The sequence below is a fragment of the Struthio camelus genome, chromosome 1 (assembly GCF_040807025.1).
Source record: "Struthio camelus isolate bStrCam1 chromosome 1, bStrCam1.hap1, whole genome shotgun sequence".
NCBI lineage: Eukaryota > Metazoa > Chordata > Aves > Struthioniformes > Struthionidae > Struthio > Struthio camelus.
In genome coordinates this window covers 185,328,494-185,346,531 of record NC_090942.1, presented here as the reverse complement: position 1 = coordinate 185,346,531, position 18,038 = coordinate 185,328,494, and the positions used below count along the sequence as shown (strand labels likewise).

Below are 18,038 nucleotides of genomic sequence, written 5' to 3'. Positions count from 1 at the left end.
TCAAACCACAGCTGACCAAAACACCTCTTCTCCAAATTGTACAGGCTTATATTCATCAATCATGTGCATTATCTGATTAAACTGCAGTAATTCAGATTTCCATATTAAAGAAAATCTTATACCTTATTATTCATGAAGGCTCTCAAACACTGTATAACTTTATGCTGACTCCTCTTCACAATTTTGTCCTGGCTGAATTGGTTAAAAAAAAAAAAAATTCATTGCAATTAAATTCGGTTTAAGAATGCATATTAAGAAAAGCTGACAATTTTTATATAAAGTTGTTCTTACTGTTTTGCCTCAACTAGTCTTTCCAAAACATCCAACAACAGCCCCAGACCTTCCCGGCCAAAGTTTTCAACCCAGCTGGGGAGAGAGAAAAATACATTAAAATTGTTTTTTCAAAGAGTAATCACAACAATGAAAATTTTCAGTATAGATAAAAATCAGCAAAACTGATCATTTTAAAACCCCAAATTGCCTCTTTACACAACAGAAGATGCCGAGACATTCCATTCACTCCTTGACCTAATTATATTACCTTAAAATAAAGAAATAGACAAAAATGTAATACATTCATTAAATTAAGTAGGCTTATTTTAAAATGAACAATTATAATTTTTTTTGGCACACAGAACTGATTTTAACAATATTTTAAAACTTTGCCAAAAAAGAAAAGGAAAAAAAAAAATCTCTTATACACTGTAATAAGGTCTACTGGAAAGGTCAAAATCTAACAGTAAATGGTAGAGAAAGGGCAAATGCCTAAGGAATTGTAGAAATGGTTACCAGAGATATTAATCCACATTTCATACTACCTCCTCAAGAAAAGTTCTTGGAACTCTTCATTAGTGCCTTCAGCCAATAAGACAGAATGAACTCATAGTAAATACTTCTTTCACGCTCCTTTTCCTCCACTTTTAAATTAGTGTGATATCTTTGTCTATTAACTGATTGCAAAACCATCCCTACTTAAAACAGATATAGTTTACATGCATATCTTCATCAACAAACAGATTCTCTTCATCAACAAACAGATTCTCCTGTGGGTGTAGAACCAATAGTTTGCGTATTCTTTAAATTATTACTTTGAAACAATATAAGCTGAGGAAATCACTTGTCATGTATAACAAAATAAAGACCTTTATATAAAAAGGAAGTATCCGTTCTGCAATATTAACATCCTAAATAGGTTGATCAGAATTAGTCATACTAAAATGTTTACTTACATGCACTATATTCTTTCCAGGATTTTGGTTTTTTTGTCTATTTATGCACCATTATACACTTTAGTGAAATTTATTTATTACCACCTTTGAAAAGTAACCAGAATATTTAGAGACTACTGTAATAGTGGGACCTCACTAGAAACAAATAATAAGCTATTCTTTTGGAAATAAAACAAAAGGGAGATGCAATAGCTCTTTTGAAATATATTACATTCTCAATCCTAATCAAAGGATGGGATTAAACTGTGCTTCATCTTTGCTAGATACAGAACTGTAATGGACTTAAAATTACAGGAAGAAAGAGACAGATCAAGTACTTTTATAAGTTTTTCCTGAGTAAACGCATATGGAAATAGATTTTCTCCTTCCTGAAGAGGTGTTTCAGTTTGAAATAGATTAGGCAAATAACTGTCAAATACTTTGGGTATAACTGCCCATATCTGATCTAAAGACGATCCTACTAGACCCTTCTTAGCACATTTTCTATTAAACAGGCTTGCACATAGCCATTTTACCCAGCTGAGGATGCTAAGAATCATTAAGTATTTAAAACAGTTCTGTCTTATTGCTCTCTTTTCCTCTGCTGCCACCACAGAGGAACAAAGATTACCTCCCCTATTCAGAGCAACGTTCAGCTTTTTTTCAGTATCTGGCAAAACATCAAGAAAAACACTAATTTATTTATTTGAAGAACAGCAACTAAGATCGGTGCATTTTCCTTTTGAGATTTTCTTTTTATTAGTGATGCAAAAGAAATACTACTTTTTGCACTAAACCATAAATTTCAATAGACTTTTGTCAGTACCAGGATCAAACTACCCAGTATTACTTGATTCTGATCTTTTCTGCGAACTAAAAATGTTTTACAAAAAAAATTCAACTGAAAACAATTTTGTAGACCCTGTTATTTCATCAAAAACTGAAATGTCAAAAAGATTAAAGAGTTGATTAAAACATAACAATTAGAAGAATGTAAAAAAAATTGTAAAATTATATGTTGTCAATCCATAAATATAAAGTTTATCAAGCTAGACTGAGGTCTAAACTTAATTCATATGCTGCTGAAAAAGCATAAATTCATTCTTAAAGTATTATACATGCACAAAATAAAGTCTTAAGTTTACATCAGTTATTTTTCATTGTCCATATCATACAAAAGTTCCTTTAAACTGGAGCTTAAACCTATTGTGGATTTTTAGCAGTTGGACTGAAGTTCAGTGTGTATGTGTCAAAGCAAGTTATCACTCAAAATCATATGGCAGTTGATCATATGTCTCAAGGTCTCCAATACTTGTATCCAATGAACATCAATTGCTGTTAATTATTAGAAAGAAGGGGACATTTAGTTTAATAATGATTATGCCACAAATTTTTAGTACAAAGAGCAGTGCATTGCTGTTACATTTCTGATATTCCTGTAAACAAACCCCGGGAAAGAACTTTGCTTTTTTTAATACTATTTAAAATGTGCTGTTTTTTAAGCTTAGTGAGATCTAGCTTGCTGCCCAATATACTGGAAGACTGTTTCAGATTCTGAATGTTCTGCTGTTTGGGATCCTTCACTAAATATGTAGACTAAAATGAATTCATGGCCAAGTAGTAGAGATTTTTTGTGACACTGCTGCCCTACTTAAATGCCTCTTTCCTGGTATTTTTACAAGGCCTAATTGCTCTTTTTCAATTCAAATCTCTTACAAATTCAGAAGTCTTCTTAGGCTATACATCCATTAACTTATTAAGGAGTTTCACTCCACTCCATTATTTTAGTGCTTAAAAAATATTTGTGTATTCCTTCATGTTAACTTCATTTTCGTATAGAGAAATCATTCCTTCCTACTTAGATTTAAAAAGCTGACACTTCTAGAGTTGATCTCAATATAAACAAGAATTGAAACAACAGAAATATGTCTTATGATTGATTTCTGAAATCTCTAGTTTGGTAACTTCCTTTCAGGACTACCCAATGATGTATCTCAATTATCTTTTTAAGTCTTACAGTTCTTGCACATTTCCTGTCATATTTTGATTAATGTTTCAAATGGAATTTAGATTTCAATAAACTATGGTAAACTTAGGACTTAGAAATAATATTAGAAAATTGACAGGTGAGTCTACCACCCACTACAATTATATTTGACTGAACATAGATAAAATCATTATTACAATTCTAGAACTGTTTGCACCTAAGTTAAAAAAATTACTCTCAAAAATGTGATTGTAATATTTTGATTTCAACAGCTTTTCATACGTTTCTAGCATGCTGTGAATAGTAGACAAAGTTAACTATATTAGAAGAATAGGTATCACATAACATAATTTAGAGATAAAACGCACTAGGCTTACAGAAATAAAAACACTAGTTTTTCCCTTAGTCCATGCACAAAAGTAATTGCTCTTTTCCACTTACCCTTAATGCATACCTCCAAGCTTTCTAATCCTTTCCTTATGCAGAAAGTAAAATGCAAAAATGACAAAGCCTACTTTTCCTAAGTGTCATTATATTTAGTTGCTCTAAAACTTCTTCAAGTTTCTATACATCATTCCTCCAGATCATATTAATCACCAGACTTTCGTATTGATCAGATGCTCTATTACAACATCATAGTCCAATTCAACTTGCCTTTTGTAATAAAGTGTCTTAAGTATAGACCTACACTATTGTCTTGTAACTGGCCTCCCCATCCCTTATTTCCTTATCCCGACGTCGTTTCTCCATCTTCCCTACCCATTCAAGTTTTGTCAACATTGTTCCGCACTGCCAGACTTATACAGTATTATTACCTCATCCAGATTGTTTTTTTTTGGGGGGGGGAATAAACAAACAATAATAAAAAAAAATTTAGTGGGAAGGAGAGGCAGAGGAAGAATGGAAAGGAAAAGAAAAGAAAGGGAATCACACACAAAACCCTGAAGTTATCCAGTCATATCAGAAATAGATAGAGGTGAGAATATGTTAAATTTACATTGTCATATATTTTATATATTTGGTATTTCTATCCCAATGCTGTTAACAAGCAAAGGATTTTTTTTTTTTTGGTAAAATCAATACAAGTTTAAGATCTCTAGTTTTTTATTTCGTTTTGAAATAAAGAATGGAAAATAATGCTATATCCAAAAAACAGTTTTGTACCCATGGAATGCGTGTAATAACTTCTAAGATTCCCTGTCAGAAGTACTCAGGTTAATGCTAAGTAAGTTTCTTCCCATGAGACCCATTACATATAATATACACATTATAAGACATATAATAAGACAATCCAACATAAAAACACATTAATAGAAGGCAAGCACTCTTACAAAAGACCCATATCAACAATTCCTCAAAGCCAGATGCAGAAAGAAGAATATCAGCTAATTAATAGCAGTTAATCTGCATTACTTTGCACTAAAAAAAAAGTTTCAGAAAATCTTGTTTTAACCAAGTGGATGAAATAGGAACCCTAAAACAAAAAGCTATAAGGTTAATAAAACAGAGTAGAATAGAATAAAATAAAGCCAACTTCCATAATTAAACTCAGACGGATGAAGCCTAAATTAAACCGAAAGATTGACTTCAGTTTCAGAGTTATGATTACAAACAGGAAGGAACACAGGTAAACTAATAACGTGTGTCCTGCACAGCAATCCCACCGATTCAATAGAAATTACTAGCAGGCAGTGAGCAAGATACCTAGAGCATGGTGGACAGAAGGAGGGGCATGTGTTAAAATACACACGCACAAATCACTCTTATTGTTGAACTTGTCTCCCATCCTACTGATCACCCTGATAGAGTAAGTTGCATATAAACCCTCTTCCCTAAGAAAACAAAACAAAAAGCAGACAAACACCATGTACTTTTGATTGCTTAGCACAACAAAACAGATTGAACTGGTCTTGATTTATACTTGTTTCACGTTCTCTTACAACTACCTTGACTGAGTAGGTGAAATCTACTTAAAAATAGATCTAGAGAAGGTAAACAATCAATGTAAAAAAAAAAAAAAAATTACATTCATTAATACATACAAATTCATTGACTGGAAAAATCTTAAAACACTTACATGTACAAATCCATTAGTTAAATCCCTGAAGAACTAAGAATACGGTTAGTCTTTGTAGTATGTGTCAATAATTCTGTATTACCTGACAGGATTACTAGTCAAGGACACACGAAGAGATTCTAAGCAAGCGACCAGTCTTTCATCTGTTGATCCAGATTTTAATTCCTGAATAAACTCTTGGGGTGAAATCTTCTGACTATTCTTGAGGCTTCCCTGAAACACAGAAAATACATGCATTTTTCTTTTGGTATATATAGGATTCAAACAGATACGTGGCTAACCTTCACTTAAGTATTTGTTTTTCAACTACTATGCATATATGGTGCACTCTGACTAAATTTTTGCCAATTTATAATCCAGTTGGTGGTCAAAAGCAGCATTCAACAAGCAAAAATGCATTAGACACACTTACTGAAATACAGCATTTTTAATTAATGTATTCCGTCTCAGCATTACAAATATCTTAATTTCCAATACTCAACAGGAAAAAAGGGTCCCTACATCCATATTAGAATATGGATAGAAGAACCAGATCTCCAGAAGAGTACTCACAATATCACTGCAGTAACTTTAGTTCTCCCAGGTAGTGCTGTAAAATGTTTTTCCCTTAAAGATTGCAACAGACTAAGACTAAATTATACTGTGATTATAATAGAATAGCTTTAGTTCTACGGGTTAGAGCAAAGAACCTCAAAAACACGGACTTCTTTAGAACTACTGAAGCTCTTTCAAGGAAATAAACTCCAGCCCCTTATTTGATATATTTTCCATCCACAACAATGTAGCACAACACAAACAGTACTGATGCAATAATATCACAGAATCACAAAATGATTGAGGTTGGAAGGGACCTCTGGAGAAGATCTAGCTCAAGCTCCCTGCTCAAGCAGGGTCACCTACAGCAGGTTGCCCAGGATCACGTCCAGGCAGGTTTTGAATATCTCCAGCGAAGGAGACTCCACAACCTCTCGAGGCAACCTGGTCCAATGCTCTGTCACCCTCACAGTGAAAAAGTTTTTCCTCAGGTTCAGATGGAACTGCCTGTGTTTCACTTTCTGCCTGTTGCCTCTTGTCCTGTTGCTGGGCACCACGGAGAAGAGACTGGCCCAATCCTCTCGACAGCCCCCCAGATACTTCTACACATTGATGAAATCGCCTCTCAATCTTCTCTTCTCCAGGCTGAACAGGCCCAGCTCTTGCAGTCTTTCTTCATAGGAGAGGTAACTCCAGTTCCCTCATCATCTTCGTAGCCTCCAGTAGTGCCATGTCTCTCTTGTCCTGGGGAGCCCAGAATTGGACACAGGACTCCAGGTGAGGCCTCCCCAGGGCTGAGGAGAGGGGCAGGATCACCTCCCTCCACCTGCTGGCAACACTCTGCCTCATGCATGCCCAGGATACCCTCGGCCTTCTTGGCCACAAGGGCACACTGCTGCCTCATGCTCAACTTGTTGTCCACCAGCACTCCCAGGGCCTTCTCGGCAGAGCTACTTTCCAGCAGGTCAGCCCCCAGCCTGTCCTGCTGCATGGGGTTATTTCTCCCCAGGGGCAGGACCCTGCACTTGCCTTGGTGGAACTTCAGGAGGTTCCTCTCCACCCAGCTCTCCAGCCTGTCCACGTCCCTCTGAATGGCAGCACAGCCCTCTGGTGTGTCAGCCACCCCTCTCAGTTTAGTATCATCAGTAAACTTGCTGAGGGTGCAAGTTTGAGGTGCAAGGGTGAGGGCACTCTGTGCCTTCAACCAGATCATTGATGAATACGTTGAACAAGACTGGACCCAGTACTGACCCCAGGGGACACCGCTAACTACAGACCTCCAACTACTCTGTACTACTCATCATAACCCTCTGAGCTCCGCCATTCAGGCGGTTCTCAGTCCATCCAACCCACACTTCCTGAGTTTACCTAGGAGGATGTGATGGGAGACATATAAGGACATTTTTTAAGAGCAAAAGCTTATTCAACTTTTGCTTTTGCCTTTTTTTTTTTTGAGGGGGGAGGGGAGCATGGAAAACAGGGAAATAGAAGCAAAAATGTAATGACAAGTTAATGCAGCACAGCACAAGCAGCTTTGTGCAAATAAGATGTTTTCTGTTCCACAAACTACTGGATGAAAGACACTGACTTCAAACTCATTTGTATCTCTGGTGTCAAACATTGCCTAAAAGAAAGTTCAAGATATTAAAACCTTCTTCAGTTAACATTCCATAGTAATTTGGAAAACACAGAATATCTAATTGTTTAAACAAAACAATGATTATACTGAACTAATGAAGCCCTACAATTTGCAATTAAACCTGTAAATGTAAAAGACACTGTTCTTAAAAGTATCCCTTTTTTAAGGCATGGTACCAAAGACAGAATTCTTATTATAGTAAGAAATCAGAAACAGAGGAAAGCAAGTCTACTTTACCTTACATCCATCTGTAACACGAGAAAGAACATAAATATTCTCAATAGAAGATGCATAAATTCCAGAATAGAGGCATACAATGGGGTAAAAAAACCTATATTTGGCCTGATCCTTTTCTGGGAGCAGTGACATAACTATTGTAACAGCTCCTAGCTTGTGCCCAGGCAACTAACTGACTCGAGCCATGCTGTCGGAAGCAAAGGGTCAGATCTGAAGCTGCGAGGGTTAAACAGTAAGGTTTGCCCAGCCATGCCTAAGGGTGAGCCAGGCAGGAGCTGTTGGTGAATGCTTCTGAAACAATTGGACATTCTTGCTCATAGCAGCTCAGGAACTGCAAAACCTATGGTATGCATGGGATAGGAATGCATGACTCTGCAATTCTTCCAGGAGAAGGAGATAATACAGTCTCCTTCTATAGGCAACTTCCAGTAAGTAAAAAGACCTAGGAAAAGCTGCTGTTAGATCTTGATGAACCTGCTCTGGGTTGGATTTCCACAGTAACCGCACTCTAACTTCCCTCCTGTTTTGAGGAACAGCAGCCATGGATCACACCCCAGACTCAGCCCAGGAGGAACAGCAATCTTATTCTCTGCTGGTACTGCCCTAAAGAGCTGCTCTCTGTTAACATATGTACATCTAAACAGATTCAAAAAGAATCAATGTTTTTCATATAAATAGGGGTCTGCACATAGTAAAATGGAGAAAGAGAGAGAGAGTAGAAGAAAGGAAGGAAGGAAAGCTGGCAGGTCAAAAAACTGACACCAGGGATCTTTCACTCACTAACCACTACATTTAAGGACAGGTATCTCCTTACTTGACTCATTTTAGGAAATGAAGAGCTCTTGCTCTCTTTCTGTAATGCTCTCAGAGACTTTATCCTTAGTCAGTCATCCTTAACATACATTTCTCTAAATGGTAACTGGATAAACTTCTGGATTCCAGGAGATCCCATTGTCAGAGGAATTCCTGGGGATATAGCCCCTATTTAATTAAACTGAGAGCTGACAAATTAACAAAGGACTGACTGAGGATATAATTCTTAGTTCATAGTAGAAATCCTGTATTATCAGCAACTACTTATATGTAGGCCTGGACATTTCTGTATTTGATTTCTGTGGAATAAGACAGTGGATTTATGAATACTGTGAACCGTGTGTGACTCTCACTGGGAATTTAGACCTCAGCCTGCACGCTCACTACCCTCAAGCTTAAGAGATGGCAAGTGTGTAGGCATCATTTGAACTAATTTCCCCCATTCAGTTTCATTTTTGACACTATGAGTGTGCACATGACTCTTACTAATGTGCCAAAGTGCTACACAAAACTATTCTATGATACAGCATTAAAGAGAGTTCCTTAAAAATAAGGAAATATTTGTTTCTCTACTAGCTTAAGTCAGCAGTTGAACAGAATTTGACTTGCACTGCATTAACAATTTCCAATTATAATCTACTGGTCAGTGGGTAGGCAGTCTCATTATGTCATTATATATAGCTTATAAAGTATCTTTTTTACCCATTTTGGAAAAAAGATCATCAAAAAGTATAGAACACTACACTTTCCTCCTTCTACAGCAGAACGGAGTAGCTTCTGGGAGAAAAGTGAAGTTTAAAAAAAAAAAAAACATTGGGAAGAATAATTGACACACTAGATGGTCATACCACCATTCTGAGAGATGTTGACAGGCTGCAGAAACAGGTTGTGAGGAATACTGGGAAGTTCAAAGGGAAGTGCAAAGTCCTGCACTTGGCAGGGAATAAGCCCATGCACCAGGACAGGTGGGAGGCTGACTAGCTGTAGGCAGCTTTGCAGAGAAGCATCCAGGACCCTTTTGGACAAGAGGAACATGAGCCAGCAGCATCTTCTTGCGCCACAGGCAAAAAGAAATGTCATGTTTGCAATTTTTTTTTTTTTTAAAAAAGGTTCTATAGATAGTTCATACACACACAATACTTAAGTGAGAATTAGCACTACAGAGGTGGAACTCACTTTAGCCTCTTCAAATACTATGTAGGTCCAAGAGGTAGCAGCATGTATTTAATAGGGACAGGACAACACCTCCTCTAAAAGTATCTAGTGCGCAACTTATTCCATAAATAGGTTTTGTAACATAGTCCAAGCCATGAATCTAAAACTAAGGTGTTTACAAAGTCATCCTCCTCACAAAGACTGAAGCTGCTTCCATCAGACGAGGAAGCTTAGCTCTCCTACAGTTTGCAGACAATTATAATCTAAAGAGAAATAATAAAAAAATAAAAATAAAATGGATTCTCCAGACCACAAGTGAGAGGAAAAGATCTTAAAAAAAGTACTCAGAACACTAAGAACTACATAATGATGATTGGATAAAATCTGAAAGCTAAATGCTACTACACCATAAATTGCACAGAATTGCATAAATTGCTCCAAATTAACTGGCAAAGGAAAATCAGTGACAAGGGTTGCTCCCTGGTCATTAAACAGCTTGTACACAGCACATAAGCAATATACACCTCCTTTTACAATAATCACTGGACTTGTTAAGATTAAGTGTTTACATGCTTAAAAAACAAAAAAGTCTGAGGCAGAGTCTATGGAATTTGAGTTATGGTTGTGTTATAAGGAAAAAATTCAAGTCACAACTGTGGTGTAGCAGGATGTCAGGATTGTGCCTGTAGCACATTCAGCGCACCTAGCTGGCAACTCCCTAGGTGATCCAGGAGCTCCCCAGCTCATCTCTGCATGGGTGAGACAACGGACTGACTTGAGACAAGACTAGCTGTCTTCACAATGCAGTATTTGACTAATTGTTACAGGAGCTCGGCGGGTGGGAACTTCAGATAGTCCCAGAAATTTTCCTGACAGCTCCTGCTGTGCACAGACTAATTGATAAGCTCTATTTATATGCTTAAGTGCACAGACTAATATCCTGGGTGGAAGAGAATCTGTCATTTTTAGGGACTTCCTCCAGCAGTTCCTGCTGTAAAATTGACCAAGCTGTATATAGCTAAAACACTTTTAAATGGTCAGTTAAATCTGTTGAAGCAGAAATGGTCATATAAATGGTCTTTCATACGTAGTTAAGATAGTTAGGAGATGTTCTGGAAGTAGTTTAAAAAAATAAATAGCAACGGATCGCAAAGACACTGTAGTGGTCACATGGGACCATGGCCCAGCTGGATTATAAGAATTCACAAGAATGACAGTTCAAGGAGTCTCATCTGATCCAGCTGAAGATGCTGTCACAAGCAATTGAGACTCCCATCAATATCCAGACAGTGACCAGCAACTCTGAGGTTTACTTTCCCATGTGAACAATACCCTATGCAAAAGATCCCAATAAACTAAATGTGGAAGTTTGGGGGGGAGGGGCGCTATATTTTTGTTTTGTTTTTTTAAATAAGTAGTCTGTGAACATCTGTGCAACATACAGTACCAAGCACCACTTTTCATTCAGTTATGCTAAGGCTCTGCAACATAATAAGAATATGATACATCTGCTAGTGCTCAAGTAAAATGAGAGCTGTATTTGTTACTAATGTGAAACAGACTATATTAGCTATATTTCTGCATAGGAATAAGATGTTTAAGTTCAAAAATGCTTGAATTAACTGAGAAACAGGAAATATCTTGAGGCATCAGTGCCTCTAGAAATGTGATCACTCAGCTGAAGAACAACTGGTCTGTGAGCAGATGTAGTATGAAGTCAGCATTAATTAATTCAATTATAGTATTACAAGCAAGTAAGCCACACAACAACAAAATAAATCTAGCTGAGAAAATTCACTTTAAAAAGCCAGTTTCTGCATGTTCAACATACAGAACAGTGAAACTTATGGCAGGGTAACATTATAGTAATGCTACATTTATTTCCCCTTGAGTACAAAACTCCATGTTGTGGAAATTGACTTTTAAAACTATGCTGGGTAGGAACTGTATGTGCTTATATAGCAGATATACAAGATATATTATCACTTAATATGTTCTTAGGTGAGCTAAGGAAACAAAAGTGTGCAGGTTGTATTAGACATGAAATCTGACCTCAGATTAAATACAGTACATGCAAAGTTATAAAAAAAAGATATTTGACACTATAATCTCTTTAACAACAGACCCACACCACATTTAGTAGGTGATAAGGCACACTCACATAAGTGTCTCTAAAAACAATTGACATACTCTTTTCCAAATGTTTCCTGATAAATGAGACGTGACACAGTGGATAGAAGTTTCATTCAAGATTTTCAAGCTACAGTGGTTAAACAATACACAATATATATCTGAAATTTTTAAGGGAAGAAATATGACTTCATCTAAATACCGTACGTTACAGCGGAAGCACTAGCACACTACTTAAGTACATAAACAACATTTTTTCATGTATACAATTTATGCAGTCAGTCAAATTTTCAGCAAGTACTACTACAGACAAGCCCTTGAGACTGTTCATCCTTAGCAGTTTTTCCACAGGGAGCCCTTTAACATGATATGAAAAGGGATAACAACAGAATACTTACATATACATGTACAGACATATACATACATATACATTTACAGAAGTATGACTTCTTAAATGGTTAGTTGAAAGCATCCTGCAAAGTGGAAGTAAAATGAATGACTATTGGACTATACACATCAGGAAAACTCTGGTTATGTATAACTAACCTTTTTAAGCCCAGAAATAAGGGATTCTTTCTAAACATCTCATGCATAATATACGCAGGTTGGTCTGAGTGCTGCTTATATGAACGAGCACCTGAGGGCAGCCCTGCTGACCACAGCATAATTTCTAGATGCATCAGTAGCAGAGCTGTACTTTGTGAATATTAGAAAGGAGTTTTGCAGTTCTGAGAAGCAGAAACTCTGATAGTGAGGTCACTGACGAAGCTTTGACTCTAGTGGAATACACTTTGATCACTGGAGGAGGCTGCTTCATTTTCAGTGACTCATTAGAGGTGCAGCCTCTGTTCTTCACTTGATATGGTGGTCTTTATAATGATAGCTTTTCCTTTGGATCTTTCCACAGAAATAAGATCATAGGGTGATCTGAAAGCCCTTGTTATAGGCATATGAAATCCACAGAGACACTTCTGATGTCCATGTTGTTTAACCAATTCGTTAGAGCATTGGAGTTCAAGTTACTTCCCCAGTTTAAATGGCATCAGGTCAGAACTCTGCAAACAGGCTGAAGATGAGTTTTTTCATCCCCACACAAGATAAGATAGGATTTTTTTCCCCCTCCCCTTCCATAAGGATGATTGACCTGGATCTTCCACTGTCTGCTATCTGAGGAGATGAACACTAAGAACGCTATCTAAAGGAAAGTATGCAACAGTGTGCTTATACTGATATATCCCCCACAGGCAAAGCCCAACATGAGGCTTACAAAACAAACTGTCTGGGGACACACAGTTGCCTCTCTGGACCACAGGGCAGCCCTAAGTAGACAATAAGGATAGGCCATGCTCTTAAAACAACCTTGAGGGAGACTGCAGCCAAAAAACACGCACACTGACCTCAGCAAATCTCAGGGACTAAGCTCACAGGTTTAAACGTAACTTCTTGATGTTCTTAGGTGAGCCAAGGAATCAAAAGTGCGCAGGTTGTATTAGAAGAAATAAGTTGTTCTGCTGAAATGCCCTTCAGCTAGCCTGTTTATCAAAGAAAGAGATTACCCAGTCTCTTAGAGGTAGATTGTTAGTATGGGTAAAGCTCTCCCGGCCACAGGATATTTGCAGCAGCAGAATACTAAATTGTAAGTAGTTTCACACCACCAAGAAGCCTTTTGCCTGTGAAACGACCCTTCAGTCATCCCCCTGAAGGGCCAAAAGGATCTCTGCCAAGGTATGAAGATACTGGCCCCCAAAGTTTAAAGATAGAACTTCATCCTCTCTTCCTTTCGTGTACTAAGCAAGGGCAAGAATCAACCGTAGAAGTCCCAGCATCCACAGAAAATACACTTCCGTTAGGAGAAAATCCTGTAACACCAGTCTCTGAAAAGGAGTTTGAAAGCAACAGAGCAACGAACTGTATGAAACAGCTCCAAATCATAACATCTAGACCCATTCATCAATGGCAGGAGATCTCCAAGACAGAAGAAAGCAAACTAAAATTAGCTACTGAGTAGAAATGAGGATAGGGTTGAGGGGGCACGAAATCAATTTCAGAAAATATGAACTATCAGAAGAGGTTACTGTAGTATCATTCATAGGAAGAGAGACCTGAGATAGTATCAATTTTTAAATAATATTCAGCAGCACATACAGCTCTGAAAAGAAGGTGTGATGCCACTTTCATCGCTTCAGTCTAAAAGTTAGCCAAGTACCCTGGGCATGCCATGTACTCTCTCTAGAGAGAGAAGATGTCTTGTTAGTGCAACATGCTCGGTGTATGAAAGAACACACCAGCAGAAGAGAGTTTGTAATACAGAAGAAAGCTGGCTATTACACTAGTTCCAGTGAGCTGAATTCATCTGCAACGCTACTATATTCAACAGCCTGAATCTCTGCATCACAAAAATAGCCTCTTTCAGTTGTATAGTGGCTGAATGTCACTTCCAGTAAAGGATAGAAGAATAAGGACAGTAAGTTCAGAAAAGACAAGTTTTTCTGCATGAATTAATCTTTCATGTTCTCCCATGGCAGAGGTGGGGATGGGTGGGTTGGGGGAAAAAGGGAAACGGAAAGCAAACAATGCTACTGAGGGCTTTGGCAAAACATGCAAGATAATTGTGTTGGAACAAACCAGGGAATGTGCTCCTACTCTCAGAAAACAGGCCAGTCCACTTCAGAGTTCCTTGTATGTTTGCTTTGGGCATAGCGCAAAAACCTTCATTGCCAGAATCAAGCATGATGACAACTACAACAAATCTCAAATCCAAATGACACTCAGAAAGAATGATTAATGAGATCTCCCCATCAGCTATAGGCTTTAGTTCTTTGCAAGTAGTAAGTGCCAAGAGGCCAAGAGTCACCGAGATGAGACTCTCTTCCTTGAGAGAATTGTTAACAACATCATGATGCTAAGGTTCCAGCAGAAGATAGATGCAGCAACTCTGCACAGGTATCCGTGTTTTACTATCACCTTACATTTTAGGCGAAACAATTCAGTTCCGACAATAAGCGTGGAAGCTTGGAGTATCAGCAACATGTAAACCTTGATATTAGCCGTTATGTGCCAAGAAACATCAAGAGTGTTATGAGACTTACTGGTCTGAAGTTTCCCGACTTCCTATGGAAATGTCTTTTAAGAAAATTGGCTAGAGACTTCCCAATCTTCTGGTATCATAGAATTTAAAACTAGACCTTTTATGTCATAAAAGGCCTGTTAGCTTTGAGAATCTTATCTTTAAGTAGAACAATATCCAAACTGTTATGTCCTGAACTAGACAACTACCTTAATAAAAACACTAGAGCACTGGACTAATAAGATAATTCATTTTAAGTAGACAATAATTACCTCATTTCAGTGATTATATTTAATGTCTTCCTTTTTCACCATTTAGTAATAATTACATACTGGCTATTGATATCTTTGCAATTATATGGTCCAAAAAGAACATAGGCGTTTAACACAGAGGCCAGACCCAATTTCCAGGAATCAAGTATTATTTTTAATGCCATCTTAATTAAGCTACTTGGAACACAGTTCTTCGCACCACCCTCTAAGACAACCAGTAAAATCACCATCACAAACAGCCACCTAGAAAATGGACCATTACCTGAGTTCATTTGCAATACTTTGTTAAAAACATAATATCGTAACATGAATTCTGTACTAAGGTCAAGTATGAAAAACCTAAGTAATTAGAGGAAAAAAATTAAAATGGTATTGGAAAGAAAAACTGAGGCATCAAAACAGGAAAGTTTCTGAAGAATCTTTCTTTCTCCACTAACAGTCATGTTTTTAATATAAAGAACTACTTTGTGTACAGAAGTCACCTTGTGTACACAAGGTCATCTTTCACTGCAGTTTGTAAAATAAAAAAAAAATTACTCTTAAAAAAATTATGTTTCTGACTGACGTTTATTTCTCATAGACACATGTCTGCATCACTCTTACTCTCCAATGATAAATAATTTACATGTTTCAACTTTTTTTTGGTGTACTCTACAGAGATTTACTTACAGACTTTGAAGCAGTGCTAATATATTGCATCACCATTTCTTTTTTGGTATTATAATCCTTTTCTCTTAGTGGTGCCTTCTTGTCTTCATTTAAATTCATATCCTCCTGATAAGGGGGGGAAAAAAGAAAGAAATTTTAAATGTCTCCCAACAATACAGTTTAAGGGACATTAAGCTAGCTAGCTTTTCAGAACAAAGACTTCGAAACACAGAACTACTAATGAAAAATTTCTACTTCTAATGAAAAATAAAGCACAAAAATACAAACATAAGCAACTGAAAGCTATTATATAAACAACTTTTAAAGTTAGATGCAAATGCAAACTATTAAAAACACACATACAGTTCCCCCTCTTTACAACATACCAGAGGAAAAAAAATACTTAATACTTCCTAGATATCATATAAATTTACCCAAGCCTGTCTCTTCTGAAAGATTTTTAATGATATATCCATTTGCTCCAAGTCTTTCTTCAAGTTTACAAACACTTAATCATGGACAATGGAATCAGCTTTGCCTTGAGAGCAGTTCATAGAATAATGTTCACCTTTACAATATGCAAGGCCCAGCTTCTTCACAGAATCACAAAGTGATTGAGGTTGGAAGGGACCTCTGGAGATCACCTACTCCAACACACCTGCTCAAGCAGGGTCACTATGTCCAGATGGCTTTTGAATATCTCCAGCAACGGAGACTCTACAACCTCTCTGGGCAACCTCGTCCAGGGCTCAGTCACTCACACAGGAAAGAAGTTTTTCCTCATGTTCAGATGAGACTTCCTGTGTTTCAGTTTGTGCCTGTGGCCTCTCATCCTGTCGCTGGGCACCACGGAGAAGAGTCTGGCCCCATCTTTTTGACATCCTCCCTTCAGACACTCATGCACATTGATAAGATCCCCCTTCAGTCTTCTCTTCTCCAGGCTAAACAGCTCTCTCAGCCTTTCTTCATAAGAGAGATGCTCCAGTCCCTTAACCATCTTTGTGACCCTTTACTGGACTTACTCCAGTAGCTCGAAGTTTTTCTTTACCGCGGAGCCCAGAACTGGAGATAGGACTCCAGCTGAGGCCTCAGCAGGGCTGAGGTGAGGCGCAGGATCACCTCCCTCGACCTACTGGCAACATTTCCTAATGCAGCCCAGGACACCATTGGTCGTCTTGTCCACAGGGGCACATTGCTGACTCATGGTCAACCTGTTGTCCACCAGGACCCCCAGGTCCTTCTCTATAGGAAATCTTGATGATTTGATCATTAAATGAACACCTTTAACTGCTGTTAAAACTACCGTCACAATGAATTCATGCCAACATAAACACAGAGGTTGATAAGAACAGAAACAAAATCACATTCAAGGCACACAGCAGCTGTTCATTGACATTTCTGATGCAATGACTCCTAGTGTTCCAACCTAGAAATACTATGATCATTAATCAGTTACATATCTAAGAGAAATGGCATTTCCTATTATGCTGGAGGTAAGAAAAGCTTTAAAAAAAATTATATATATATATATACACACACACACACACACACACCTTGCTTGAACACTTTTTCCCTTCATGTTGATAGCCACATCTATTCTGTATAATATGAGCTATGTAAATATCACCAGTTCATCTTTTTTTCTTCCTATTACTATCTTTCCTGTCTAATTACTTGATATAAGAACTCCCTCAAGATTTAATTTAATGTTCTCAATTTTTTTTTTTTATTTTCTTGTCTATCTGGACCTGTGAGAAACCGCTAAGCGCTGACATTATGCTTTTGACAAACATAATCCATGAATCAACTTGACAACTGCCTCATGTAGTACTTGCATATTGCCTCTATTAAACCAAATGTTGAGGGTGTTACCTTCACAAGGAATATTGCATTTTCTAGTTTCTTGGAAAAAAACACATAACATCGTAATTTAAAAATGGGAAATAGGGCATCATCCAAAAACATTGCACTGACACTCAATATGCAATGCTGGAAAAATTTAAGATTAAACACACAAGCACCACTGGGATCATAGACTGCAAGTAAAGAGAGCACTTCCTTCCAAAACACACAAAAAAAGAGCAGGGAGAAAATCTTTTCCTTTCACAGACACACACTAACCATTTGGGAAAAAAAAAACTGAAAGTCATTTAAAGCTACTCTATCAAAACTTTCAAAAAATACTACTGCTTTAAGATGAGAAATCAACAACAAAAGAGCATCTTTAGCATTTCAAAATCTAAGATTTAGAGTACTCATCTGCTCAACATA

General features: G+C 37.4%; 1 protein-coding gene across 2 annotated transcripts in view; it reads right to left on the bottom strand.

Moving 5' to 3' along the window:
- DIAPH3 (diaphanous related formin 3) overlaps positions 1-18,038 on the bottom strand; it is a 252,444-nt gene that overhangs the window by 208,688 nt on the left and 25,718 nt on the right. For both annotated transcript variants that reach the window (XM_068929688.1, XM_068929689.1), the window contains exons 4-7: positions 15,789-15,893; positions 5,355-5,485; positions 292-366; positions 123-192 (exon numbers count right to left, since the gene is read on the bottom strand). In XM_068929688.1, the coding sequence (XP_068785789.1) occupies positions 123-192; positions 292-366; positions 5,355-5,485; positions 15,789-15,893 (381 nt within the window). The remainder of the gene's footprint in view (positions 1-122; positions 193-291; positions 367-5,354; positions 5,486-15,788; positions 15,894-18,038) is intronic.